The 26,900-nt window shown below is 36.7% G+C and overlaps 3 protein-coding genes and 1 long non-coding RNA gene across 4 annotated transcripts in view; 2 read left to right on the forward strand and 2 right to left on the reverse strand.

Moving 5' to 3' along the window:
• LOC116292126 (proprotein convertase subtilisin/kexin type 6-like) overlaps positions 1–5,493 on the forward strand; it is a 124,807-nt gene extending 119,314 nt beyond the window's left edge. The window contains exon 13 of the mRNA XM_089031253.1: positions 5,133–5,493. Within this exon, the coding sequence (XP_088887379.1) occupies positions 5,133–5,332 (200 nt within the window). The 3' untranslated portion in view covers positions 5,333–5,493. The remainder of the gene's footprint in view (positions 1–5,132) is intronic.
• On the forward strand, positions 2,912–3,554 carry LOC116305911 (uncharacterized). The gene has a single exon (XM_031715914.2). The coding sequence runs from the start codon at positions 2,949–2,951 to the stop codon at positions 3,552–3,554; it is 606 nt and encodes a 201-aa protein (XP_031571774.2). The 5' UTR covers positions 2,912–2,948.
• A 7,394-nt stretch (positions 5,494–12,887) lies between the features above and the next one.
• Positions 12,888–15,399, reverse strand: LOC116287072 (uncharacterized). Its single transcript, XR_016119981.1, has 2 exons — positions 14,979–15,399; positions 12,888–13,188 (listed from the first exon to the last, which is right to left on the reverse strand). It is a non-coding gene; the product is annotated as an uncharacterized LOC116287072 (long non-coding RNA).
• A 6,508-nt stretch (positions 15,400–21,907) lies between these two features.
• LOC148910612 (uncharacterized) lies at positions 21,908–24,442 on the reverse strand. The gene is made up of 4 exons (XM_089030976.1): positions 24,222–24,442; positions 23,760–23,866; positions 23,499–23,608; positions 21,908–23,348 (listed from the first exon to the last, which is right to left on the reverse strand). Exons 2-4 carry the CDS (start codon positions 23,812–23,814, stop codon positions 23,013–23,015), a joined length of 501 nt encoding a protein of 166 aa, XP_088887102.1. The 5' UTR covers positions 23,815–23,866; positions 24,222–24,442; the 3' UTR covers positions 21,908–23,012.
• Between the last annotated feature and the right edge of the window lie 2,458 nt (positions 24,443–26,900).

Consider the following 26,900-nt stretch of genomic DNA (forward strand, 5'->3'; position numbering starts at 1 on the left):
GATGTAATAAAGTATTTTATTTGTCAATAGAGAAGGTTTTCTATCAAATGTTGTTCATTATAAATGCGAAGTCTATATATATTTATTAACGAGGTTAATAACTAACTACATATTGACTTCGCATTTATAATGAGGGTTATAAGTAAGAGTTAATTAGCTCGAACGTCGGCAATAAGCCATATAGATCCCGAGGGCCGCAGGCCCGAGGGATGTATAGGCTTATTGCCGACGTTCGAGGTAATTAAGTATTTTATTTATCAATTGAGAAGGTTTTCTATCTAATGTTGCTCATTATAAATGCGAACGGTCTATATGTGATATTAACCAGGTTAATAACTATATATTGACCTCGCATTTATAATGAGGGTTATAACAAAAATAAAGCCTTGTGAATAACAAAGAAAACCGTGTCAATTGAGAAATAACAAAAACTAAAGCCTTTTTGAATAACAAAGAAAAACGTGTCAATTGAGAAATAATTATCTCATAGATACTGAGATTTCAAGGATCAAAACTTCCTACAATAAAACTAATATAGTTGTTGGTCTACAGGCCAGGCGACCATATTGACTGATAAGCTTATTGACTAAAAACAAACAATCAAAAATATGGACACTACTGCACTAAAAAAAGGGTTTTAATAAATAAACTGAATTTAATTTCGTTTTTTTATTATATATCGTTTACAAATTCAAGTCAGAAAGTTTGACAATTGAAAGCGGAAGCGTTAGGCTTGTTTCCTTTCCCTAGTTTCTTTAGCTGTTTCTGCTTGGAGGATAGTGCTTTTCGCGTTTTTTCAAACACAAGATCATTGATAATGCTGTTTGGATAGGACTTTGATTCAAGATATCTTTCAAAACTAGACAACATCCCTCGTAGCGACGACGGTTTGTACTCTTGGCCTTCTTTGGTTCATACACACACGAAAAACTCACTGAAAAGTTCATTCAGCTCGACAGGAGGAATGTCGGCTATCTCGATGCGTGTTTTACCTTTAGTTTGAAGAAACTTGGTTAACAAGGAAACATCTCTTGTCGTCTCTTTCACAGTATTTGTATTTTCTTGTTCTTTAATGAACGACTCTACTGAATTGTCGAGTGACACAGATCTGGAGCTTTCTGCAGCCACTTTCGCTCAAGTTGCCAAGGCGCCAGTTTGCTGACACAACGAGGCTTCGTCGATCTTGTTTCTGATTGGACGAACGATAATTTTTCACTAGTAAAAATACATCGTTCTTCCAATCAGAATGCGAACGGTATTTTTTCACTAGTGAAAAACATCGTTCGCCTTTCTCATTGGCTAAATTCAGCACACGAACGAGAATTTACTAAACTAGATTTCCGTGTGTAAATCTCAGTATCTATGATATAAAATCCGCTATACATTGGAATTCGGGAAAAAATATTGAGGTCTCCATACAATAAGATGATAGACCTCAAGCATGTTGACGTTTTATACCTATACTCCCAGAATCCCATTCGGTTTCTCTAATTCGTTATGCTATATCTAATTTTCGCTATAGTTTTATTTGCTATTCTCAAAAGAGTTTGAAAGTGCTAGTCTTACGAAAATGACACCATCCCTGGATATTGTACCATATAAAACTAGACATGTAATATAGACAGGCAAGATGTAGATGCTGTAATGAAAGCTACGAGGAAGGTCATTCCAGAAAGGAAGAAAGATTGTGATACTAAACCATGGGTCAATAACGAGCTTTTAGAGCTGATTGCAAACTGTCATCAATCATGTGATCCCGAGGAAAGAAAGGAGCTGTCCAAACAAATAAGAAAGATGCGCATAGCACTGAAAAACAAGTACTTCAGTGAGAAGGCACAAAAAATCAATGCAGCTAGTGAACAAAGAAATGTCGAAGAAGAATTTCGTTTGTCGAAGATTTACTCTTCAATGCCGAGGAAGAACATGCAAGTCATTCACCAACAGAAGCTAGAGAAGCATTTTCCCCAACATTTAGGCCAGCGACCATTCCAACTTCAACCTGAGCTGGTTAAGCCAGAAGAATTTCCGTACATATTACTATCTGAGGATATACAACCTATAGATGAAAACCGCCACCTGAAGCGGCCGAGATTGAACGTTGTCCCAAGAGATTTAACAACGGGAAGTGTCCGGGGACAGATGGCATCTATGTAGAACAGTTGAAGTATTCTCAATCTGCAACACTCCTCCAGTACCTAGTCATCCTACTCAACACAGCATGGACGTGTCTTAAGGTTCCCAGTGTATGGTTAATATCAACAATAACGTGTTTACACAAGAAGGGGTCAAAAAGCCTGTCCGATAATTATCCTGGTATTTCCATCATTGCCACAATGTCAAAGATTTTAGCAGGCATTGTCATTGAAAGAGTAAGGCCAGTCTACGAAATCATCCTTATGGAGACGCAATTTAACTTTAGAAGAAATCGATCGACGTGCGACGCCATATACATCACAAGACATATACTGGAGAAAAAAAGAAATCCGCTGTTTGTTTGCTTCATTGACCTTAAGGCCGCGTATGATTGGGTCCCACGTGAAGCACTATTTAGAGTGTTGGACATCCGTCTACAATGCCCCAATTTAGTTTCAATATTACTGGCACTAAAGCTTGCATTAAAGGAGCCCAACAGTACTTCAATACGTATGTGGGTTGCCGCCAAGGCGCTCTTGAGAGTTCACCAATATTCAATAACTACATGGACTTCGTAATGCAATGTGCAAAGTACCAAATTTTGAAGCAATGCCTCGATGCAGGAATTCTTGTAGAGTTCTGCCTCCCTAATGAAGTGTCACCTCGAGAGTGCCGAAAACGGGCACCAACATCTGGATGGAGAAGAGTTAGAGTTACTTTATGCTGATGATGTGGCAATCTTCACAAAAAGTGTAGAGGCATTAAACTTGGTCCTATCTATCTATGACAATACTTTTACTCGATTTGGGCTACAGATGTCCTATAGCAAGACCGAGACAATGGCGTTTAACGTTGATGATGCCATCAAAGATCAGAAGACCCTAGTATCAGTAAATGGCGTGGATATCAAGAATGTCCGGACATTCCGGTATCTGGGACATGTAATCAGCAATATAAGCAACTCAGCAGCAGCGTTGCATGCCAATATCGCATCTGCATTTAAGAAGTGGGATGAACTGAAGAATTGTTTGATGGACAGAGAAATTCACTTATCTATGCGCATGAAGGTCCTTACCTCATGTGTCAGATCACGTTTATTGTATAGCATTCAGGCATGTCACCTGTCCGCCTCAGAACTACAAAAGGTTGAGAGTGTGTGGAATAATTTTCTAAGGAAGATGGTATCGGGAGGCTATGCAAGGAAAAGTGTTCCTCGCAACAAGCAAAAAAAGGGTGTCGACCCAGCTACCTTGGTGGAAGGACAGCTGGATTGGGGATATAAAATATCAAATGAGCGACTACGGGAAATAACAAAATCCAGTTCCATCCAGGATTATTGCCATGTCCAACATCTTAAATACATGGCCCATGTTTGTCGCATGGAGAATGACGCCCTCCAGAAACAGGTCCTTTTCGATTAAAGGAACACTTCAAGAGTTTGGAATCGAGTTGAGGATCTCCTCCAAATAGATCCAATGCAAGCCAGAAAAATGATGATGGACAAAACCAAGTTCAAACATCTGCTCAGAGGACGTTTCCCGGAGCAGTTGTGCCCTAAGGCCAAGGACGGGCCGAGAGGGAAAACCTGATGATGATAATGATAGCTTACTGTCCAAATTCTTTTTCGATACGAGACAGGGAAGATGTTGTATTTAGCCGGTAAAGTTTGGCCGTTTGAGTCCACCATTAAGCGATTGCGTTCCTGGCAACTTTTAGTGATTCGAAGGAAGAGACGTCATACGCGCCACCCTTCAAAATTCGCGGCTTTTCACAATGTGTAATTGCAACCAAATTTCGACTATTTTTGATTTAAAAACAAGCTTTACACCAAGGCATGCCTTCTTACAGAGAACATTGTAGAGTCAGTGTGGGTAAAAAGGATGCCAGTTGCGCGTATGTCGTCACACATAATTTTAAATGCAACGCTGCTCATAGCATTTGAATATGAAAGGATATTTTGAAAAGGATTGTGAGAGTTTAGGTATGAAACGTCATAAGGGTTTAAGGCCTAACTTGAAACACCGTTCACGTAAGCATTTTTCTTACAATTTTAAACATTTTTTTCCTTACTTTATATAAATTTAGTAAAGCATTGTTATTTGATAAAGCGGTACTGTCAAGAGCATGTATATCTTGACAAGTTTTACTTGCTCGTTTAGATAAGAAAAAGTAGCATTTTTGTTTGTTTTTTGTTGTTGTATCTTTCTTTTTCTCTCTAAATTTGAAGACTTGTATACTCGAAGTTTCGACGCCCTCCGGCGTTATTTTCTTTTCTTTTCTTTCCTTTTTTTTTCTTTTTTCTTGTGAAGACTATTCATCTTAAAGAACAATTTTTGCCGTTAAATTCCCGATATTAGATTTTTTCGATTTACCTTTTTTTCTTTACCCTATTTAATGTCACTTTTGAGTACAAACACTATAGTGCAGTGTTCGTATGACTGTGAAAAGCTCAGTGCCGTAAGCGTGACGTGCCGTGACCGTGATACTTTCTAGAATTTTAATTGGCTGATTTTTTTCACGCGCAATATGATTAGTCTAAAAGTGCCGTGATCTTGGCATGACCGTGTCCGCGCCGTGTTTGTGCCGTGTTCCGGGTATTTGATTGGATGGAGAGTAAATTCTCGTGTAATGTGATTTGTCTGGCGTATCCTTTGCTGTGTCACGACCGTGTTCGTGCCGTGAACTTTTCACAGTCATACGAAAACTGCACTAAGTATGCAACATAAATACCACTAATACATAATACTGCTAAATTATGCCAATCCTATTGTTTTCTATTGTTTATTTAGCACTATTTACTACTAAATAGTGCAAAATGTTGCAATTTTGTGGATATAGTTTTTGCCCTTTATTGTGTGCAATTCCCTGTTTTCTTTTTTTCTTTTTCTTTTTCTTTTATTTTCTTCTTTATTTATTTATTTTTTGTTTATTTATTTATTTATTTATTTATTTATTTATTTATTTATTATTTTTTTATTTTTTTATTTTTTAATTTGTAGAACGCTGGAAGAAAATTTTGGCTGTTGTTGGCTTCATAGCCTTGGCACTGTTTGTTTTGCTGGTTATCGGTTATTTTTGCTACCGTTATAAATGTAAAAAGCCCGTGGAGATAGAGGAATCCGTTCCAGAGCTTAACGAGATGAGAAAGGAAGAGAAACACGGAGATTCTTCTGGGACTGAGGGTAGATTCGTGGTATAATATATTGTTTATAATTGTAGAGACTTTTGTCGTCTCTAAAGGCCACCGAATATAAATACACCTTTTGCTGTTCATTAACCGCAAAGGAATATTCATTGAAGCGAAGAAGCATTGTCATTAGAGCGAACAGGCATACAATAAGGCGAACGGAGTCTCAATAGTGCGATGGAACATTCATTAAGAAATTTAGCATTGAATTTGACAATCATGAATATGTTTGCGTGAGTTCATTAACGTTTTCAAACTTTCATTAGCGTTTTGGTGCAGACAATAAACCACAACACACATTCAATACAGCGTTTTGGACATTTATTTACGCAATACAATATAAGTATATTTTCCACTAGGAATTTTAGGATTTAGAATTTTAGGATCCACAGAAATGCATAAAATGGTACAACCACATGCAAACATATCGTCCAAGATGTTTAAATAGAGAACACATTCAAGGATAAATTCACTTTTTTGTTTTTGAAAATGTACAATCGTAAAAGCATAATATACTTATATTGTATTGCGTAAATAAATGTCCAAAACGTTGTATTGAATGCGTGTTGTGGTTTATTGTCTGCACCAAAATGCTAATGAAAGTTTGAAAACGTTAATGAACTCACGCAAACATATTCATGATTGTCAAATTCAATGCTAAATTTCTTAATGAACGTTCCATCGCACTATTGAGACTCCGTTCGCCTTATTGTATGCCTGTTCGCTCTAATGACAATGCTTCTTCGCTTCAATGAATATTCCTTTGCGGTTAATGAACAGCAAAAGGTGTACTTATAACTAAATGAAGTTAGCTAGTAGCTTACTTGTACTCGATAGACCTCTTGGATGTGACGTCAAAACAAAATAATTTAAATCTCATGAGAATTTGAAACCTATTGTTATGTCTTCGAAATTGAGCTGTATTCCGACATGCTGCAAGGGGTTTATTGTTTAATTATATACCAGTGTGTTAACCATATTTAGAGCGAGGGAGCACATTAAAATGTTGTTTGTGTAAAGAAAGTTATTGTTCTTGGTTGATCTATCAAGCGCGCGCAATCCATCATGTGACAGGCGTTCCTCGTAGTGTTTTGGTTTCGGCCGATCCGAATGGCTTACGATCCTGTAAGGAAGGAAATGACGAGTGTAATAGAAGGGGAATGAAACGGTGGAAATTTTATCGCATATGCTCGAAGCAGATTGCTATGCACACAGGCGGTTGCTATGCACATTGATGGCTGGATTACACGATCAAAAATTTCACGTGCTCCCTTGTCGAAACTTGAAGTAGCTGAATTTATGAATTTACATAACATGAGCGTATGATTTTATGTTCAAGATGAACTGTTGAGTCACTCGTTCGAATGTTTTTGAAATCGTTACAGTCATGAATTCAATTTGAAATTTCAATTTGTCTACAGAATAATCAATAGTTTGTTTTCCGTATCTAATGGGGAAGCTATCAAAACTACGGAGGCATATTTAGTTTACAAAACACAAATGAATATCACTAACAAGAAACAACCGTGCATGAAGAAGGCAGAAGAAGAGATTTTTTTACATGACATAAAACCGCTCGGTATCAATAAAGCTCGAAGCAGTTTTTGCTCCCTTTCTCAACTCCTTTAAAATATATCTAATTAATGGTTTTCCGCTTACAGCTTTTCCACTAATAAACACACTAAAACCTTTTTCTACGAGATAAAAGACTTTTTTGCTCTTCGCTCAAGTACGCCATTTTGTTTGTTTTGATCTGTTACGTGTCTGTTAAGTAATTCCTTAACGTGTCACGTTATTTTTTTGGATTTGTCAGCTTAGAGTCATTATGACATTGCAAATATTGGCTAAAACTGTATTTATTGGATACTCCCTACAAGACCGAAAGTATAACACTAATCTTTAAAAAATATATGTTTAATGAAGGTATAATGTTTGCTAAGTCTTTAATTGTCATTAGCTACGCCAATCACGTTATTATGACGCCATAATGACGTCTTATATATTACAAAACAGCTTGTAAGCTAAACAATAAATTAAACAATATAAGACATTCTAATAATGCATATATCTGAAAGAAATAAGGGCATTATTGCTAAAATGTTACATTGTTAAATTGTTTCTGACGTAATACATAGGTCATAATTTCCCAGAGTTTGTTTATTTATTTATTTATTTATTTAGCTTCGCCATTCAAACACTCACACATTAACCCACTCACACTACACACACACGAGAATAATTACATGCATACATACACACACACACACACACACACACACACACACACACTCACTCACTCATACATACATACATACATACACACATACACACACACACACACACACACCACACACACACACACACACACACACACACACCACACACACACACACACACACACACACACCACACACACACACACACACACACACACACACACACACATACATACATACATACATACATACATACATACATACATAAATAAATACTGGCTGGGAATCCACTACAGCGTGTGCCAATTACAGTGGCCCCTCACATATATACATTAATTTAAAAGAGGTTCGTTTGAACAAAGTTATTTTGTTCTCTTTTTTTTTTTTTTTTTTTTTTTTTTTTTATTATGTCCTTTTTCTCTTGATGATCATTGATTATCCTTGATTATCCTTATTATTGACAGTTAATAGCAGCATGATGGGGCGCTCTGCAATCCTCGGGCAGTGTTACATTTTATACAGATGGTTTTCCATGTCCGAGGATCTTCCTGGTCATAAACGAGGTGCAGAGCGCGACGATAGTAGTCTACAAGAGATTTCTTGTAGATGAAAAGAGAAACATTCTTATTTCTTAGATTTTCCGGTAGGGCGTTCCACGTCCTGCATACCCTAATGAAGAAAGAGCGTTGGTACGTGGTCGTTCTACATCTTTTCTGAGTGAATGTCACTGCTCTGTTGTTGCTTGGTGCGGCCCTTGTTCTGCCGGTATCCCTTATTGACGGTAGCACATTCTCTATGTCCACCAATCCATTAATTGCTTTAAAAAAGAAGATGATGTCTAGCATTTCATGCCAATAAGAGATTGGCAACAGTTCGGTTAGTTTGAGTCTTTCCTTGTTCTTTCAGACTGAAATACCTATGCTCAATATTCCTCTTTTCTTTGTAATCTTTGCACAAATCATTTTGAATAGAGTTCGATTTTAGACTGTTTCAGACTCGATTTTTTTTCTGTCACTCGATCTCGACGCAACAACATCTTTTCCCCACTGCGTTACAATTAAGGAGGTTGGAAAGTGTTTTGTGCCTTCACATACACTTACAATTATGAACCAAAAAACTTATATGGCTATAATATGACAGCAAGTAAACCCGGAATGCAAAAGACTATAAACCAAAGATCACAATGAACATGAAAAAATGACGCCAGACGTTGCTATGACAACATGAGAACACTTGGAATGCCATCAAAAGTGTTCATTTAAAAAATCATAACTCAAGAACCGAATGGTGAAATTTTTTTTAAAAAAGCGGAATATTTAAAGTTTGTATCGCAATCTTCTTTTTGGCAAAAAAAGGAAAAAAATCTTTAATAGGAATTTCGTAAAAATCGATAAAATTGGTTTGGAATAGTTCCCTCATAGAATTTTTTAAATTTTTCCTTAAGTTTTTGAAAACATAAACTAAAGCCATATGCAAAATTTGAAGAAATTTCACCACAGAGTTTTTGATTTTTTTCAGTTTGAATATCAAAAATTTATAGAGCGCGCGCGCTCAGAAATACCGTTTCGAGCCTCCTTAAAAAAACGTAACCCTTCTTGGGCTATCCTTCAGCAAACATTCCTTTTTTCAATTCAATATATATCATAAGCATTCAATGCTTTTGTGCCATAAATATATGTAAAACAATATCAGTAAGATAACGTTTTACTGTAACAGTGCAAAGTTTAATACTTAAAAAAGAGAGTCCTGAAAGGGGGTTCCTAACCCTTTATTAATTAATTCATTCATTAATCCCCTAATTCATTCATTCCTTCATCCATCCATTCCTTCATTTATCCATTCATTCATTCATTTATTTACTTCTGTCTACGTCCGTCCGTCCGTCCGTTTGTCTGTCTGTCTTTTTTTTTTTAAACTTCCATTTTACCAATTTCTTTCAATTTCCTATTATGACAGAAATATCTCTGTGTTTTAAACGTTTTTATTATTAGACTGACATTTCTTGTATAAACAAAATACGTCCGAATACACAATCGATACCAATCCTACAATCTATTTTTTCACGTTAAATATATGTGCATTGAATTTGATTGATTATGATGACTCCCGAGAACAAGACTTTTCTTTAGAGTTAATTGAAATTCTGCGAACTCGGTAGTTGCGCGCTGCCGTCAATCAAAAATAAACAGTCGTACTTGGACTAGTCCGTGGATATTCTAAATCATCCCTGAGGCCGTGCAGTCACGAAATATGACAATTATGAAGACAGATTAAGCACTTACCACCCAAGCTGGTTATTGATTGCTACCCAGTGTCAATGAGGAGCTCACATTCACCAAGTTGCAAGGGCTAACGTACTGAACACACTTGATGAATCATCAGTGTTAGTTGTCCAGGACTGGACAACGGCGGATCCCGCCCCCCTTCAGCAGAAGAAAAAAAAATGAAGAATTAGATGCTTTTTTTTATTGTTTTCCGTTGTTGACGGACTGAAGTAGCGTGTTTGGTTCGAAGGAATTATGTGTCGATTTGGCTCTACACGGGCATAGTTTAAAGGCTAAAACTTTATTCACACAAATCAGTCCAATACCACGAAGAAACAGGCTAGGGAAAAGGCCCGGTGAAACCTAAAATTCCAAAGCTAAAATTACAATGTATAAAGGGAAATAAAAAAGGAAAACAGTACAAAAAACTCACCTAATTGACACCACGGAATACAAGTACGGCACACTACTTCAAGCACATGTAAAACATATACCGCGCAAAGGATTGCGGGACATTTATGCAGACGTAGAATAGAAACATAGGAACGCGGGAACTCCGGAATACCCTTGTTGAGGATTAGCCTCAACACGGATGAAACTCATTTAGCCCATGTGACAGTGAATTCCATCGCATTCTTACTGACTTTTACGTGCCCGACCATTTAACTTTTGAGTAAGGAGTTTATTTAGCTATTTGGTGATTTCGAAAAATATTCCTACGAGATTTTTTTTTTGTGTGTGTGAATATTCTTTTGCGCTTTTTTTTATTTTATTTTTTTAATTATTTTTTTTTATTTTTTTTATTTTTGTGATGAAAAAAAAAAAAAAAAGATAACAAACACAAAAACAAAAGGATATTCGTGTTTTTCTCACTGGAAATAAGCATATCATTTGCAAAATCCCCCCGCCCTCAGAAGAGAAATGGTCGGTCCCTTAGTAAATGATATATTTTCTATGCGTTACATTTCGTCATTTCGTGCATGGTGTGACAAATACGGATGCCTTGATCGTAAGGGTAATAGTAATTGATAAAATAAAAAAGCCAATGAAAAAATTTTCTGATATGTATTTTTTTCATTTATAACAATGATATTGATTTTAATTTATTACCTACAAGAGACATACGCACGCATGCCGTCATCGTGTATAAAGTCAAGTATTGAAACAATATATATTGAGCATATAGGTATTTCAGACCGAAAAAGGAGTTTATAATAGTAAATAATATATTTTAAAGAACTGTTGGATTTGAACAAGCAGTCAATAAGGACTTTAACACTATAATTAATGCACGTGCCAAGGTCACACACGCATCGATCTTTTGCAACATGATTTTGATACAGAGTTTATTTCTGTAAGAACCCGATCTATAAATAATAAAACTAGTTTAAGATGATCTTCATTTTATATTACATACCCAAATAAAAAGAGAAAACAAGTGCGAATCTTCAAGTTTCGGCCGTCTAGTCTGAGCGGGGTGCCGGATTGTCTGGAGTTGTTGACAGGTATATGTTGTGATTTTCACGATTTTCAGATCATTATAATTCCGCAACAACAAAAAGCCCCAAAACAATTTTTACATCAGGTTTTAGAGCAACATTTCCTCTTTCGATTCTTTAAAATTCAAGGAAATCGGAATTTTACCGGTTAGGGAAAATTAATTTTCAAAAAGTGTTAGAAATTAGGATTTTTTAGCTCTCAAAATAAAGCGATTTTTACTGGCTTGCCAAGACCTTGGAAAAATAATTGTAAGGAATATAATTGCACTCAAATTCTTCACAAACATCTTGTTAACACATTTCAAAACCCAAAATCATTTTTCCAGCGATGCGAATCGAACAGAGCGAAGTTTACGAGAGGCTATTTCACACAATGTTTTTGGCTAATTTGACGAATCTCGGGTCCGGTTCACGTTTTGATAAATTCTACGCGTTTAAAATAATATTTCAGAAAACAAACCCCACCACGTTTCTAAGTATAAATTAGAGTATTAACGAACAAAATATAAAGGATTTTGATTTTTCATTATGTGCCACGTATTTTTGATTTTGCTCGGTGATAGTGGACATTCCCTCTTAAATCATTACTCCTCATTAGCGAGGGCATTGAAAAACCTTTATAACTTCAAGAAGCCGCACTCAAACTATTTTTTCCCGGATTATTCAACATTTCACCTCATGTAGAATCAATACTGTGAATATTGTCAGAAGGGTGATAGGCACGTTAAGAATCCTATGCTTTTGTCGAATCAAGACAACGAGCGAACACTTTTTTTAAGTATTTTTAAAAAAATTTATCTTAGTTTTCTAGACCACGAAAAGCTAAACTTGGGCTTGACAAGAACAATCGACTGACGTCTCGTTGATGAGTTAACGCATTGCCGAACAGAAGCGTCATTTTATAGTAAAATTGTCCAGACCAACCATCGCACGAGTTATTTTTAGCCCAGCTAGCAATCTGTTGGGTCCATGCAATAGATCGAGATGGATTTCCTTAGTAATTTCCCCCTAACGAAAGCTGTGTAAAAATAAAAATAAAGATATATATGGGATTCCTTATAAATAAAATAAAACGTAAAATGTTTCCATAAATGAATGAACTTCGACGTTGAAGACTTAATTTTTTTTCTTGCTAAAATTGGTTGTCTCTGAACCAAAACGTAGAATTTAAGGTCAATTAGCGCAATATCGTGCATTTAAAAAAACTACTTATTAGGCTTAATAAAATGCGGGCGGTATAGAAACTAACCCTTGGTAATCTGAATTCTTAGTTTACACAAATCCCAGCCATCTACTGCACTCTGTGGTCAAAAACAATATTTGTTTTGTTTCCAATTTCTTATTACTAATTTTGTCAAGCTTTATTTTATGGGGGTTTATTAGTGAATACAAGATAGGAATTATATGTCTGGAGAAATCCGCTAAAGAAGGAGAAGAACGAAAAAAATATGTAGCTCTTGAGTTTTATGAGCTTCAAAAAGTCTCTGTTTCCGGAAATTAAACATTGCAAAATAGATTTTTAAGTTTTGATTATTTAGGTAATTATTATTCATGATTGCCTTTCTGAAAAAGATGATCAAATTACACATTTTCATATGTTCAAGTTTTTATTTTTGCTGCATTTTACATTATTCTACGACAAGAATAATAATACCCTTTCCTAAGGGACATCTAGGAGCAACTAGGGGAGCAGCATACGATGCTGGTGTAAAGATGCTTAGTAAGCGTTGAACAGCTCATGAGTTTACCCTGAAAATCGAGCTTGCATGAAACGTAATAAACGCAGCGACTGGTACGAATCTTGCATGAGAACACCCATTTATTAGGGTTGCACGTGGGCACATGATTGTTGCATAGTGGAAATTCCCTGATATCACGCCTTGTTCTACCTGTTGAAAATAGTTGATAAAGTACACAAATGTTGATCCCATTACTGTCTAACAATTTAAAAAAAAAAATCGTTTCGTACGCTGAGGAAAAGTCCAAATAATTGTTTTATACTCAATTATAATTATTTTGGGAGCGGAAGAAGTTTCTTTTTTTTTTTTTTTTTTTTGTAAAAAAATTACGTATTTCAATATCATTTTATGAAACGTGCTTATGTCAACGTAATTCTAGATCTCCAGTCTTTCAAATTGCTACACTAGTTTTACTTAGATGCCTTAGAGCCTTACATTCAGTTAAATGGCCCTCTTTACTTAATTATAGGGAGTTTTTATAGGGGGTTTCACATAGGGCTAACCTCTTAACTTCCTTTCTGGATGCCTATTTATTTATTTATTTTGCTTTTGTTATGTACCCGCTTTATGCTTTAAGCCTTTTAATATATTTGTGTAAAACTATTTAGTTGCATCTGGAATAAACCTTTATTGCATTGTATTGTATTGTATTGTATTTACAAAGTAGGCGGGTTGATCATGTGTTCAAACGTGTTAAGCAATGTATCAATGGGAGTTGCCCGCAATTTTTTAAAAATTATTTTACTACAACGCTATTCATAGTAGAATTACAAGACAAAGTAATATGTTACATTTGCCAAAGGTTAGAATTGAGCTTGCTAAGAAATCATTTTATTATCATGGATGTATTATTTTAATAGGTTAAGCAAATGATTTATAGGTCTATTTTATATCTTATGAATTCATTATTGTATTTTATTTATATAGCTCTTTGTATTTATAGCTTAATTGAATACATTATTGTAAATATTGTAGATTAATACTGTAGTACGCCTTTTGCTGTTCATTAACCGCAAAGGAATATTCATTGAAGCGAAGAAGCATTGTCATTAGAGCGAACAGGCATACAATAAGGCGAACGGAGTCTCAATAGTGCGATGGAACATTCATTAAGAAATTTAGCATTGAATTTGACAATCATGAATATGTTTGCGTGAGTTCATTAACGTTTTCAAACTTTCATTAGCATTTTGGTGCAGACAATAAACCACAACACGCATTCAATACAACGTTTTGGACATTTATTTACGCAATACAATATAAGTATATTATGCTTTTACGATTGTACATTTTCAAAAACAAAAAAGTGAATTTATCCTTGAATGTGTTCTCTATTTAAACATCTTGGACGATATGTTTGCATGTGGTTGTACCATTTTATGCATTTCTGTGGATCCTAAAATTCTAAATCCTAAAATTCCTAGTGGAAAATATACTTATATTGTATTGCGTAAATAAATGTCCAAAACGCTGTATTGAATGTGTGTTGTGGTTTATTGTCTGCACCAAAACGCTAATGAAAGTTTGAAAACGTTAATGAACTCACGCAAACATATTCATGATTGTCAAATTCAATGCTAAATTTCTTAATGAATGTTCCATCGCACTATTGAGACTCCGTTCGCCTTATTGTATGCTTGTTCGCTCTAATGACAATGCTTCTTCGCTTCAATGAATATTCCTTTGCGGTTAATGAACAGCAAAAGGTGTATTATATCTAGCTCCTTTTAGTTTCTATTTCATATTGTATATTGTGTATATGTTTAACAGGGCTCCTTTTGATAGCAGAGGCATTTTGCCACTGACTGGAATACCATGTTGTTATTTTATTCAAGTTTAAATAAAGGTGTCTATCTATCTATATATTTTATTTGGTTTCATAGTTAGTACTTAATCGTAGCGAAGATGAAAATTAGAAAATAACCTGTGAGTACACTTACCAGCGGGCGCACTTCCCTGGTCTGCAGCCATCACAGAGACTGAATCAGCAGTATATGGCTCTAGGCGATAGATTGGGAACTGGCCACAGAAATCACGAACTGCCTGTCTTAAAGTACGTTTGTCAACTCGAGCACCAACTCTCCATTGCTGGATAGTCTTTTCGATTTTGTGTGACGACGGCCTATTAGACACCTATATAGGACAACATAAGAAATTTCTTTTATCTCACTGATTATGTATTTTCATTTTATTATGTAGACTTTTGTTGGGATAGACTAAAGTGTTAAAAATTGTATTTCAAACAACTTAAGCCGTAATACACACCTAAGTCGTTAGTACAATATCTTAGGGGTCACGGAACTGCCTTCTTTTTTACGCTATTTCATTTCGATTAGATGTTACCCTATTAGCGGATATCCCGCGCGAGCGGAGCACCATACTTAAGAAAAAATGGTAAACCATCGAGTTGATTTTTCATGGCATGGCTGACGTCACTTCCGTCCGTCCGTCCGTACGTCCGTGTAACACAACACAGAAATCCCGCTTGATTTCAAAGCAAAACTACTCAGAAATGCACAGAAAACATCGCTTTGGGACAAATCATGGACCGACAACAGATGATATGAAAAGAATTCCATTTAGTCAAAGATGGATCAAGAAAGTATTTTTCAAGAATTCAGGTGTGTGGCTTTTAGCAAACAATCGCATATTTTTACTTTCTATGACAAGCAGTTTAAATTTCTTTCGACGAATCGACAAATCAAAGGAGATCTTAATAGCAAAGGGAGCCCAATTTAGATAAAACTGAAAGATGAAAATAAAATCCATAGGGCAAAATGTCTCTAATTTTTTTTTCTCCATCGAAATGAAGACAATGTCAGTCATAAGGGAAACCATGAAGTGAAAAAATGAAATCTTCGCACGAGTCTTTGTACTCTCCCACTTAGGAATTTGGTCACATGTACACAACCCACCACCGTCCAACCCAGGGGCTAGTTTTGTTCTTGAAAATTTTTTTGACAAAGTTTTCCATGGCCGACATTTTTACGCTTTGAATTCCTTGTTAATTTTACTTGAAAAACGAAAGATAAGTACAGATAATCCAATAAAATGTCAAGTTTAGTGAAATTTACCTTGGATGTCTTTCATTAAAATCCAAATTTCGGAGATTTCCTATCTTTTTATGGACAAATGAACACGGCATATAAAGACAGAATAGAAAACTGCTTAAAAGACGATGAGCAAAACATAAGCTTAGTTTTACTTCTTTTACATGACAATGTTTGGTTATCTATGAAGAGATTAGGTTTTTGTAAGAGCCGTATTTTTGCCGAAATAAAATTAAGAAAATAAATAATTAGATAGCATCAGCGAGAGAAAATTACTAAACTCGTGAAATGAAGGCCCTGAACGTTAAAACCAAATGTGTCATCACTTCAAAATAGTTTTCTGATCCTAATTCTTCATTAAGATATTTTTATTCCTTTTGTATAAGCCTTAAATACTTTTCGATAAGCTTGATACATAAGCTATAAATACTAGATTTTGAGATTCGATTTTAATTTGATTTTTTTTTATTCATCTGTTTTCATGCGCGAGATCGGGAGAGATACGGTACTGAATCACGAACGACCGAAAATTTTTCGGAAAACAAAGTTTACATGATTCAGATAAACTTTAAAGCTGTTCATAATAACATTCCATCAAAGACTATAAAACTCAAACAAAATGTTCCTTGGATTACAACTGAAATTCGAAAATTATTCAATAAAGAAGAAAGAAAGAAATCTAAATCCACCCAGTTTGAAAGTGACTGGAACAAGTATAAAATGATTTGGAATTAAGTGAAATCTGAACTGAATAAAAGCTACTACAGGTATGTCAACTCACTAGTTCAAAGAATCCAAAGCGTTTTTGGTCATTCATAAAATCCAAAACAAAGAATAATTCCATCCCTTTGACCATGAAATGGGATGAGCGTGACGTTATAGCATCGTCAGGCAAAGAAAAAGCTGAACTATTTAATAACTTTTTTGCGTCAACATTCTCCACTAATTCTGACTCAAGTATTGATGCAGCAGCAGTAAGGGGGGCTCGCGGAGGGGGTACCGGGAGGCCCGGGTATTACCTGTGTTAAACACTAAGCGTCCGCAGCGGGTATTACCCGCGCGATAATTCCCTTACTGCTGCTGTGTTTGCAAAAATATTCGTTCTATATACGATGCATGAATGTAAAGAGTTTGTTTATGACTTTTGTGTAAAGTGCTTGAAACCCAAGTTTGTTGCCCCACCACCTAATAAGTATGTTTGTTGTGGTAAGAAAATGCGAATAGAAGACGACACGTCAGCACAGTGTTACGAGTGTGGTAAGAATATTCGTAATGCCGTACCAAATGCTACCAAAGAGCAATATTACGCCAATGGAGGTCGTAAGAAAACACCTTATAAGAGAATAAAATACTTTAGGGACTGGATGAGTCATATCCAAGGTTATCGACCGGTATATTTAAACAACGAAGTAAGGAAGAAAATCATAGACCACTTAGAAGAGCCAACCCCACAAAGTCTACGGAAAACGCTGAAAAAATTAAAACTAGGGAAATATTACAAAGCTATTCCCTATCTTTTGTCTGAAATTACCGGCGACCCTATTCCTGAGGTTTCTGATGTTACAAAAGCCGAGTGGATGTTTTGTCGGTTGGATAAGGATATTCCTTATTACCCTGACGTAATCTATGAAATATTTTTAAAAATTGACCCCAACCACCCCCTGTTAGGATGGATTCCGAGAAGATAGTGAATCTTATGGCATGAGACGATTACGTCACATGTTTTCGGCTAATCAAAACCTTCACAATTTTCTTTCACATTTGTGAAAACGTTTCACATTTGTGAAATTAATTTGTGAAATTAATTTGCATATGACCCAGACAGCCGGCGTTCAATATGCAAATAAAATCCTTTCACGATATTTACTGAGCAAGCTTTCTTTGAAGCTCTTCTTTTGCCTCCTGGTAGATCTTTTTGCGAGATTCCTCGGAAAGATCTCTTACGACTGTTTTTTTATTCCTTATATCGGTCTTTAGTTTCTCGTATTTGTCTTCTTCGGCCAGAATAAGCGAGAATTCTACGTCGTCTGTCTTTCTGTCACGCAAAGCCTTTGAGACAAGGTCAGTGATCGTATTTACTTTAGCCCTTGACAGAGCTATTGTCGTGTCGTGTTTTGATATTTTGCTTGACAACTGTTTCATAATGCCCGTAGCAACAGCCGAAATGATACCACAGGCTGCCCCAACGCCGGCCAAAGGAACTCCAACGATTATTCCCGGTCCGGTAAGCGAAGTAGCAACGCCGGAGTCTGTTAACACAACAGATATGGATCCTGAAGTTATCGAAATCTTATGTAGCGTACTCCGGGCTCTGACGTACTTTTTTCGGACTTTTTCGTAGTGTTTTGTCTGCCCTTCCAAGTAAGCCAGGATTAAATTTGCTTTATTCAGACGAAAGTTTTCAGCATCCTTAGGAAGTTCAGGATAAAGTGGAGGTGCTGATGGTATAACATCCATTATATATACTAATGTACGACGCTTTTGGGAATGATATTGAGGAGCAGCCACATCACGACAACCGGGATTACTGGAACTGGAGGGCCTTTAGGAAGATGTTTCCACATGCAGACCCCAGTAAGTTCGAAAGAAGACCCGATGGGATTTACTATAACGGCTCTAGGATGTACAGCAATGAGGATTTGAAACCAAAAATAATGAAGAAGGTAAGCGAGCGGCCTTTGTCAATAACAAAGGAGGTACAGCCTAATTTTCCAAAGAATCTATTAGTAACCGACCAGGATTACCCATTTTACGATGCTGAAGGTGGCGTAAACAACTTTGATAAGATGGTAACACACCTAAAGATTCCAGTGGGTAAGCAAACCTTTAACGTAGTAATAAGGGATATCTTTAAGGATTTTAACCTTACGCACACTTCAGGAAAAGAAGCCCACGAATGGTTAAGGGGGCCTAACTTTAAGTACTGGCCGCAGCAGTTAAACTTTGCCGTCTGGGCGGCTACAAAGGGCTGCGGGGTTGCCGCGGATATGTTCGACATTGCCTTTCTAAGGTTCCATGTTGCCTTTACTATGCGGCGCATATTGAAGGAGCTTAGCGTACCGCTGCCGGGGGAAAAAGCTTTTTAATAGAATGGATAACCACTACGATTCCGCTGCCCTAGAAAGGCTAATGAATGAGTTTAAGCCGCAGCAGAGAGACTTTCGTTATCGGGAGGGCGCCACGCATGGCTTGGGTATTATTTATGCTTGGCATGTTGACGGCGTGCGTCCGGCAGACATGTATCATCAAAAATACCCCGGAGTCCTAAAGTTTTACGATTTGGGTGGTCGCAAGAATGACGTTACGCTGATCGATAGGATTGAGACGATTTACCCCAGTCCTTGGGATCCATTCGTATTATTAAAAGGAAAAGGCCTAAGAAACCTAGCTCGAATTAACCGCAGCTTTGAAGCATTCGTCTACTGCACCCTGGGAGCGCAGGTAAATACCCGCAGCCCCATTGTTGGATCCCAAGGTGCTTCGCGGGAAACGCAACAAGAATTCCTTGTTCTGTTTGAGTCCGCAATAATAGAAAATGACATATCCAAGTCAGTTCAAAGGTATCAACTTGCGGTGCAACAATCTAAAGTGCGGCTGGATTACGCCTTGAGTCCTGGTTGTTGGTTAATGCCAAGTAATTTGATTATCAACGCCAATTCCGTCGTGGGTTATAACAACAAGCTGCAGCGAGCAACCGAAGACATGAAGTTTGGGGTGAATGACGTGAACTCTGATACTACCAAGGGCATTCCTCACTTTGTAGAGGAGCCAAACAAGTCACACGAAACGAAGCTACCCGCAGTTAAGAAACCATCAAAGCATATTCCCGCGTTACCAACCATACCTGAGGAATATGACCATAACTTACTAAAAGCCGGCTTAGCCACCGCAGGCGTTGGTCTAAGTTATTATATATGGCGATGAACCACCCCTACGTAGCTGGAGTAGATTGTGTCTGTACGACTTACACAGGCGAGAAAAAATTCACCCAGGCATCTTGGGTTGATGTCACCGGAATGTCTGTAGACTTGAACTACTCAGGAAAGAAGCTGATAATATGCAGCATTTGGATTGGTACGAGCAGCCATGCCAACATCGGCTTTAGGTTCCTGTATGACAACGGCATACTGCAGCCTATGCGTACGAAGACAAACAACAGGGAGCCTGCGCATTTCTCCGCAGAGCCCAACCCCCAGAGCGCCGAGAATCTTTCCGTTTGGACTTTCCACATGGTCGCCGATTGCCATGGAAAGGTAAAGCCGCAAATACGCGTAGATGATAGTGGGAGCGTTTGCGTAAATAGCATAGAAAATCAAAGGGATACAGCCTATAACCACGCAACCATCAGCACTCTTACGGTGCTTAGTCTTTAGAAGGGAATTTATTCCCTGAAATATATGAACCCACACGCGAAGGAAGATTGGTTTCTACATTTTTTGGAGGAGAAGGACTACTTAGAACAGCATTGGCTTGACACCGGGCTGTGGGTAAAGGTTGGGGGCCTGGGATTGGTCATGTGTACCATTAGCATTTCGACGGGGTATTCGTGTAATGTCGGGTTTAGGATCGTCGATGAGAATGACCATCCATTACTACCCTACAGAAAAAAAGATAACGACAGGAACCCAGCCCATTTCTCGTCGGAACCCCTCCAAGAAGCGGAGAAGACTTAACGCCGGTAACTTTTCACATGATAGCCAATTGCCAATATGCGAAGTTACAAGTTCTCCCCAACGACGTTGCCTACCTTCGGATAAATGCCGCCCCGTCAAGAGATTCCCCGACGGATGCCACTTGGAATCATAAGCCCATTAGCACCATGAGTGTGCTGCCGCTAGTTCCGCATTATCAAGGCGGCGCGAATACTATCTTTACTTATCCCCAGTCGAAGACGCCTCGGATGCCTGACGACGATAAGCCCCCAGTAACATACAAGGACAAGATTAAACCTTCATCTTCTTCATAACTACCACCCCAATAGCTACTACCAGGATCCAGATGTTATTCCCCACAAACGTCAACAGTTCGCCGCCGGCCCTAAGTGCCAGGCCAAGAACACTACCAAGCAGCCCAGGAAGACCGGCTGCCATTTTTTCCCCCCAAGTCCGTCAACCCATTGCCTAATTTCTTTACGCCTGCGCCCGTAGCCTTAAGCGCGGATAAGATTACTCCTACTACGCTCGAAATAGCGACCGCAAATGCCAGCGGAATACCATACTTCAAAAGGGCTCTTTTTACCTTTTCCTTGGTAGTAAGCCCCAACTCTTTTTCCAGGTTTTCCTTTTGCGCCTCTAATTCCGCAAGGCGTACACTGGAAAAACAGTCGCGTTTTACCACCTGTAAAATTACCACAAAACGCAACATAATCCTGAATTATCGGATATTTTACGAAAAGGAAAACTCGAGTTTTACGGGAATTTTCCTGACAGTAAAATTCCGGTAAACGTCCTATTATCGGGAATTTTACCGACGCTGTAAAATTGTTGTAAAATTTGAGTTATCCAGAATTTTCCGGTTACGTAAAATGTGGTAAAATGTAGCGTTTTCCAGCGTTTTCCTTTTGTAAAATTGACGTAAAACTAAGATTTTGCAGGATTTTCCTTTTCATGAATATTCAGAAGAACTCCGAGTTTTCTTGCGTTTTACAGGAGGATATAATTGACGTAAAATTCTAGTTATCCGGGATTTTTCGTTTCAGGATAATTAAGGAAATTTCTGAGATTTCCTGCCTTTTACAGGAGGGTATAATTGACGTAAAATTCTGGTTATCCGGGATTTTTCTTTTTAGGATTATTGGGGAAAACAATATATGTTATCCATAGAATTAATGTCTTTTATTTTAAAAAATGACGTCTTATTTTTACATGTCATCAAATAAAGTAATGTTTTCCCTAGTGGAATTACAACACAACTGTAGTATTCAAAATATACAAATAAGTCAAAGTCTCTAAAAATCACAAATATATTGCTTATTAAAATACTGAAAAGGCATGCTTTCAAATCAGAGCCAGCATCACAGCCAGCATCACAGCCAACAAAACCTATATTTATGCCCCAAATCGAGAAAGGTAATCACGTTTTACCGTGCAGTAAAAATTTCATTTTTAAAAATTTTGTTACCCATTCTAATATTTATTTTAGAATGCAGAATGCCGCGCCAATCCGGATGCAGTGTGAACTATTATACAGCTATTTCAAAAAAATTTGGAGAAGATTTTCTTGCATGTTTTAAAATGTGTTGTATACCAAGCCTGAAATACACAGTGTTGACATTATTTACACATGCATAATAAGTCATGAGGAAACCAGTCAATCAATGGTCTATATTTGGGTCACATGATGTTACTTGAAACCTAGTAAAATCCTGTAAAAGGACTGAATTCAATAATAAATGAGCATGATGTGTCATTTTATAGCCTCCAATATCGGACTGGACGGGATATAGAGTCCGCGCAATTAGTTCCAAGCAACTAATTGCTTGCACTTCAAATCCTGTCCATTCCTCATTGTCGGCTTTGAAATATTGCTTAAAATACAAAATTAGTAAAAAAACATGCAGAATGCACCTTCCCCAATTACCTTTTTTGAAAAAGGGGTGTATATGAACTCATTCCAAGTATTTTATACGTAATTAAAAAAATATTTACATATAACGCGAGCGCTGATTGGCTGCCTACCGGATGTGTTTGTGTCAAAAGACAGAGACAAACTCGCGCAAAATCGTTTAAAAATACTTTACAAAAAAAAAATAAAACGTACAATTCGGAATTTATAGATACTCGTGATGTTTTGAAAGTTATCAAATTGAACTCGCCTAAAGGCTCGTAAAGGCTCGTTCAATTTTGAAGACTTTGAAAACACCACTCGTGCCTAGTAATTCCGAATTGTACTCCAGATCGTGCGATTTCATATACTAGTAGCACTTTATAGGGAAAAGGGTTCGGCTAGCACATCATCTTCATGGGGCCCTATAGTCCACTTACGCAATCTTTGTGGAACAATAGCATAATCTCTGGTGCTAGGCGGCCCAGTCTGTCTTTCGACGATCTGCCGCCTCTGATAGCTTGTGAGGTTACTCTTCCACCTATCATCGAGAGACTGGAAAAAGGTTGAGAGCCGGGGACATCTCCAGGGGATGGGCCTCAGGTCCAGGGCTTCATCATCCGACTCCTCCGATGAAACGAGGGAAGAATGTAGTCCGGTACCCAAGTCGCCGTTCTTTTCCTGTTCTGTCGCTGCTGCCAGGCGACGTCTTAATTTCTGTCAGAAGAGGTAAATGAAAAGAGAAAAAGAATGATGAAATAGGTTCAAGCTCGTTTAGATAAATCATTCCTTAGTATAAAAAAAGTGTCCTCTAAAATCCCTTCAATATACGTTACTACTTGCGAATAAAATTCCGTTGTTACTTACTCTATCTATTCTTTGGTTTTTTCTTTGTCGTTTTTTATAAGCCTCGTCAGCCCCACTTTCCTGCCGCTTTCCGCGCTTCCTGGCGGTTTGATAAGTCGCCGATATAGCATCTGTTAGAAGTATGATCATAATAAATTAAATATCTCGCTCTCAATATTTAAAAAACTTTAATAATTCTATGGTAGTAAGTGAACATTTTACATATGTAATAATATGTGTTATGTTCTCCTCAAAATAAGAGAATAACTTTCAGGGCCATACCATTTATTCTTCTGGGAGTGATGGACGTATCGCCTCTCACTGTCTCCACTTCCATCACCTCCTTTAGCAATTTTTCAGATATAGCCAAGTTAACAGGATCGGTTTCTCTATCAATATAAACTTAAAGTTATTCAATGTCGAGTCTAAAGGTAGTGCATTTAAATTGTAAACCATGATTGCTTAAAGGGTGGATCCAGCCAAAATTTTAAGGGGGGGGGGGGGGGGCTAAGTAAGTATTGGGTGGGCTAATTGAGTTTCTACCGTCAACACAACGAAAAACAATATAAAAAATATCGTTTTTTTCTGCTGAAGGGGGGGGGTGGTCGGCCTTCAGCCCCCCTTTATCCCCCCCCCTCTGGATCAGCCCTTGGGTTAGGGCCAAATTAAAAGAAGTAAAAGATAATAATTTATCCTTGATAATGATACTCCTTCAATCTTTCGTTAAATTTCATTATTACTTACTTCTTTGAGGTGTCCCATTCCAAATCTAATGAAATTAGCTTGCTGCGCACATGATGCTAGGTTTAAAAGTAATTAAATTCAAAAATCAAAGTCAAATCAAAAATGCGAAAACAAAATTAGTAATTTAAAGGCTAAACGCTTCCAATAAGCCTTTTCATAGTTTAAGAATCGATTCCACTGCGCATGCGAATTTATCCCGAATTTCTCACCTTATGTTTAATTAAGAACAATAGGTTTAAGACAGAAGGTGAGAAATTTGGGATAAAATCGCATGTGCAGTGGAATCGATTCGTAAACTATGAAAAGGCTTATAGGGGATGTATATCAAAGTTCACAAACCACTCAGTTGAATGCTGAAAAAAAAAAAAGAACAGGTAAATTTTCTATGTATTTTTTCGTTTATATATACACATATATGACTTTTTTGCATGTTGTTGGCGTTAAAATACTTACATTTCTTTTTTTTTTTAATGTCGAAGGAAAATACTTCAAATGATTATTTAGAGAAATCAAAACATTGTAATGTAATAGAGATTCGACTTCGTGCACTTTCGCTTTTAGAGTCACGTGACCTGCCACAATTGGCGCATCTTTCAAACTTGCATTTTCACCAGACATGCACAAGGGAAAAACCGAGGAAATTCGAAACTCGAGTTAAATACCTTGTAAATTTCTCGCTTATAAATATATTAAAAGGGCAAATAAAAAAACATAAAGTACAGAAAGAAATGTAAAAGCAATCTTGGTGACTTTTTAATTCAAAGGAAAAAAACTTTCGCGGGTAAAAAAACGCGGGAAAATCCAAGTAGTTGGTTTGCAAATTTCTCTCTCTCTTTTTTTTTTGATCAAAAGTGCATCTAGGAGCTGAATAAAAAAACATTCTTAAATACGTTTTAATTCAAAAATATTTAAAAAATATAAATCTGCCTTGATTTTACGCCATTTGATAAATTTGAGTCGATTAAGCTAACTTAGATTAAGCATACTTACCGATAAGTCGGGGTTTCTCTGTATTTTTCTTTTACGAGAACTGTCAGGCGTTAAACCAGAACCGCTACGCGAAGCAGAATTTTCCTTTACCTTCTCTTCTAATGCGTCTAGCCGGGTCATGATCGCGTTCAAAGAATCATCCATCTTTTTGACTAACCTATTCTCCATTTCGCTAATTTTCGAAAAGACTTCATCGGAAAACAGTGCCGCGTTTCCATCAAGGACATCGACATTTCCCTTTACACTGTCTACTTTTCCACCAACTTCTTGAATGGATTTCAATAACTGTCGAAACTCTCCTGCGTTTCTATTCATTTTAGTAATACAACTAAATAACCAGAAATAACGGAATCGAATTTTTCGCGTTCTAATAAGACTAAACTTTAGTGGTCTACGAAGCCGAACTTCTGAAGAACGAACTCGATCAGAACTGAACTGGTTTGAAAAGAGTTTAGAACCGGTTTGAAATAGTTAAAACGAGTTTAGAACCGGATCGAAATTGGATCAGGATTGGATAATTATGTACACAACAACTGATATAACAGCTTGTGTGATTGGCTATTCCAGAATGTCATCCGCAATACAGATAAAATCTTTATTTTGATTGGTTATTTAATCTATCAAAATTAATGAAAATAAATACAACGAACTTTTTTTTTAGTATTTGAATCGACAGGAGTTCTTTAGGGGGTAAGTATTTCATTTTTCTTTAGAATTTATAAACTTATGTAATTTAATTTATATGCAAACATACAAACATTCAAATTTGTTACAGGAACAATGGGGCTCTAAAAAATATGGTGATCAAAAGTATATATTTTTAGATGATTTAACTGCCCATCAATAAATTAATAAACATTTCCATGTTATAGGTCAAAGTCAAAAAATATTTGCAAGTCTCTAAATTCAGAAATTAATAAAAGGGTATTCAATATTAAAGCTAAGAATTTTATCCAAGTTCAAGAGGTAAGATTCATGTACTTAAAATTACGTTAAATAGTGGAAATATTTTTTAAATTTTATTTAGCATTTACCTCAAATCGTTTAAAAAATGAAAAATATAAACAAATTACAAGCAGATGAGAGGTAAGGGATACCGTCACAGGTTTCCTCAATTACGACAGTCCCTTGAATAAAATGACATTAAATAATTGAACATTAACTTAATTACAGGAGAAAAAAATCACATTTTCAACTCAAAGATCAGAGTTATGTAATTAATGTTATGTCTCCATGGTTATGCCACTACTACTACTAACATTACATCTGTGTTAATATGCTTTAAAAAAAGTCCAGATCAATATTTTGGGGATAGCAGAGCTTTTATTCATAAAAGGCAGAGTGATTATTGGTGGAGTATTTCGCGAGCTGCGAGTCTTCAAGTGGCGAGGTAAAATAATATTAACCATAATCACTGAGCCTGAGGGGTATAATTATGTTATATTTATGGGTATAATTGCTTTAGTATTAATTTTAGACTTGAATATCAGAGAAAAGTTAAAATTCGAAGGATAAAAAATGATTCAGTCTATAGTTCCAATCTGGCATAAGACACTATACATTCAAGTATATTCAAGGCTAAAATTATGCTAACTACATATGCAATTATATATCTTTATAATTTGTCCTATTGTCTTTCCTTTATAATTATTTATTAAGTTTAGTTATAATACCAGAAATTAATCTTCA

Source organism: Actinia tenebrosa, unplaced genomic scaffold (assembly GCF_029948245.1).
Source record: "Actinia tenebrosa isolate PJP-AT-01 unplaced genomic scaffold, QUT_ActTen_1.0 PGA_scaffold16__25_contigs__length_10494907, whole genome shotgun sequence".
Classification (NCBI taxonomy): Eukaryota; Metazoa; Cnidaria; class Anthozoa; order Actiniaria; family Actiniidae; genus Actinia; species Actinia tenebrosa.

Bases quoted from the DNA above. Each gene is read 5' to 3' on its own strand.
- LOC148910612 (XM_089030976.1), bottom strand. From the start codon at position 23,814: ATGGAAGTGGAGACAGTGAGAGGCGATACGTCCATCACTCCCAGAAGA. The intron at 23,609-23,759 runs GTATGGCCCTGA...TACTTCTAACAG, and splicing joins CACTCCCAGAAGAATAAATG to ATGCTATATCGGCGACTTAT. The intron at 23,349-23,498 runs GTAAGTAACAAC...CTCTTCTGACAG, and splicing joins AAAACCAAAGAATAGATAGA to AAATTAAGACGTCGCCTGGC.
- LOC116305911 (XM_031715914.2), top strand. From the start codon at position 2,949: ATGTCCTATAGCAAGACCGAGACAATGGCGTTTAACGTTGATGATGCC.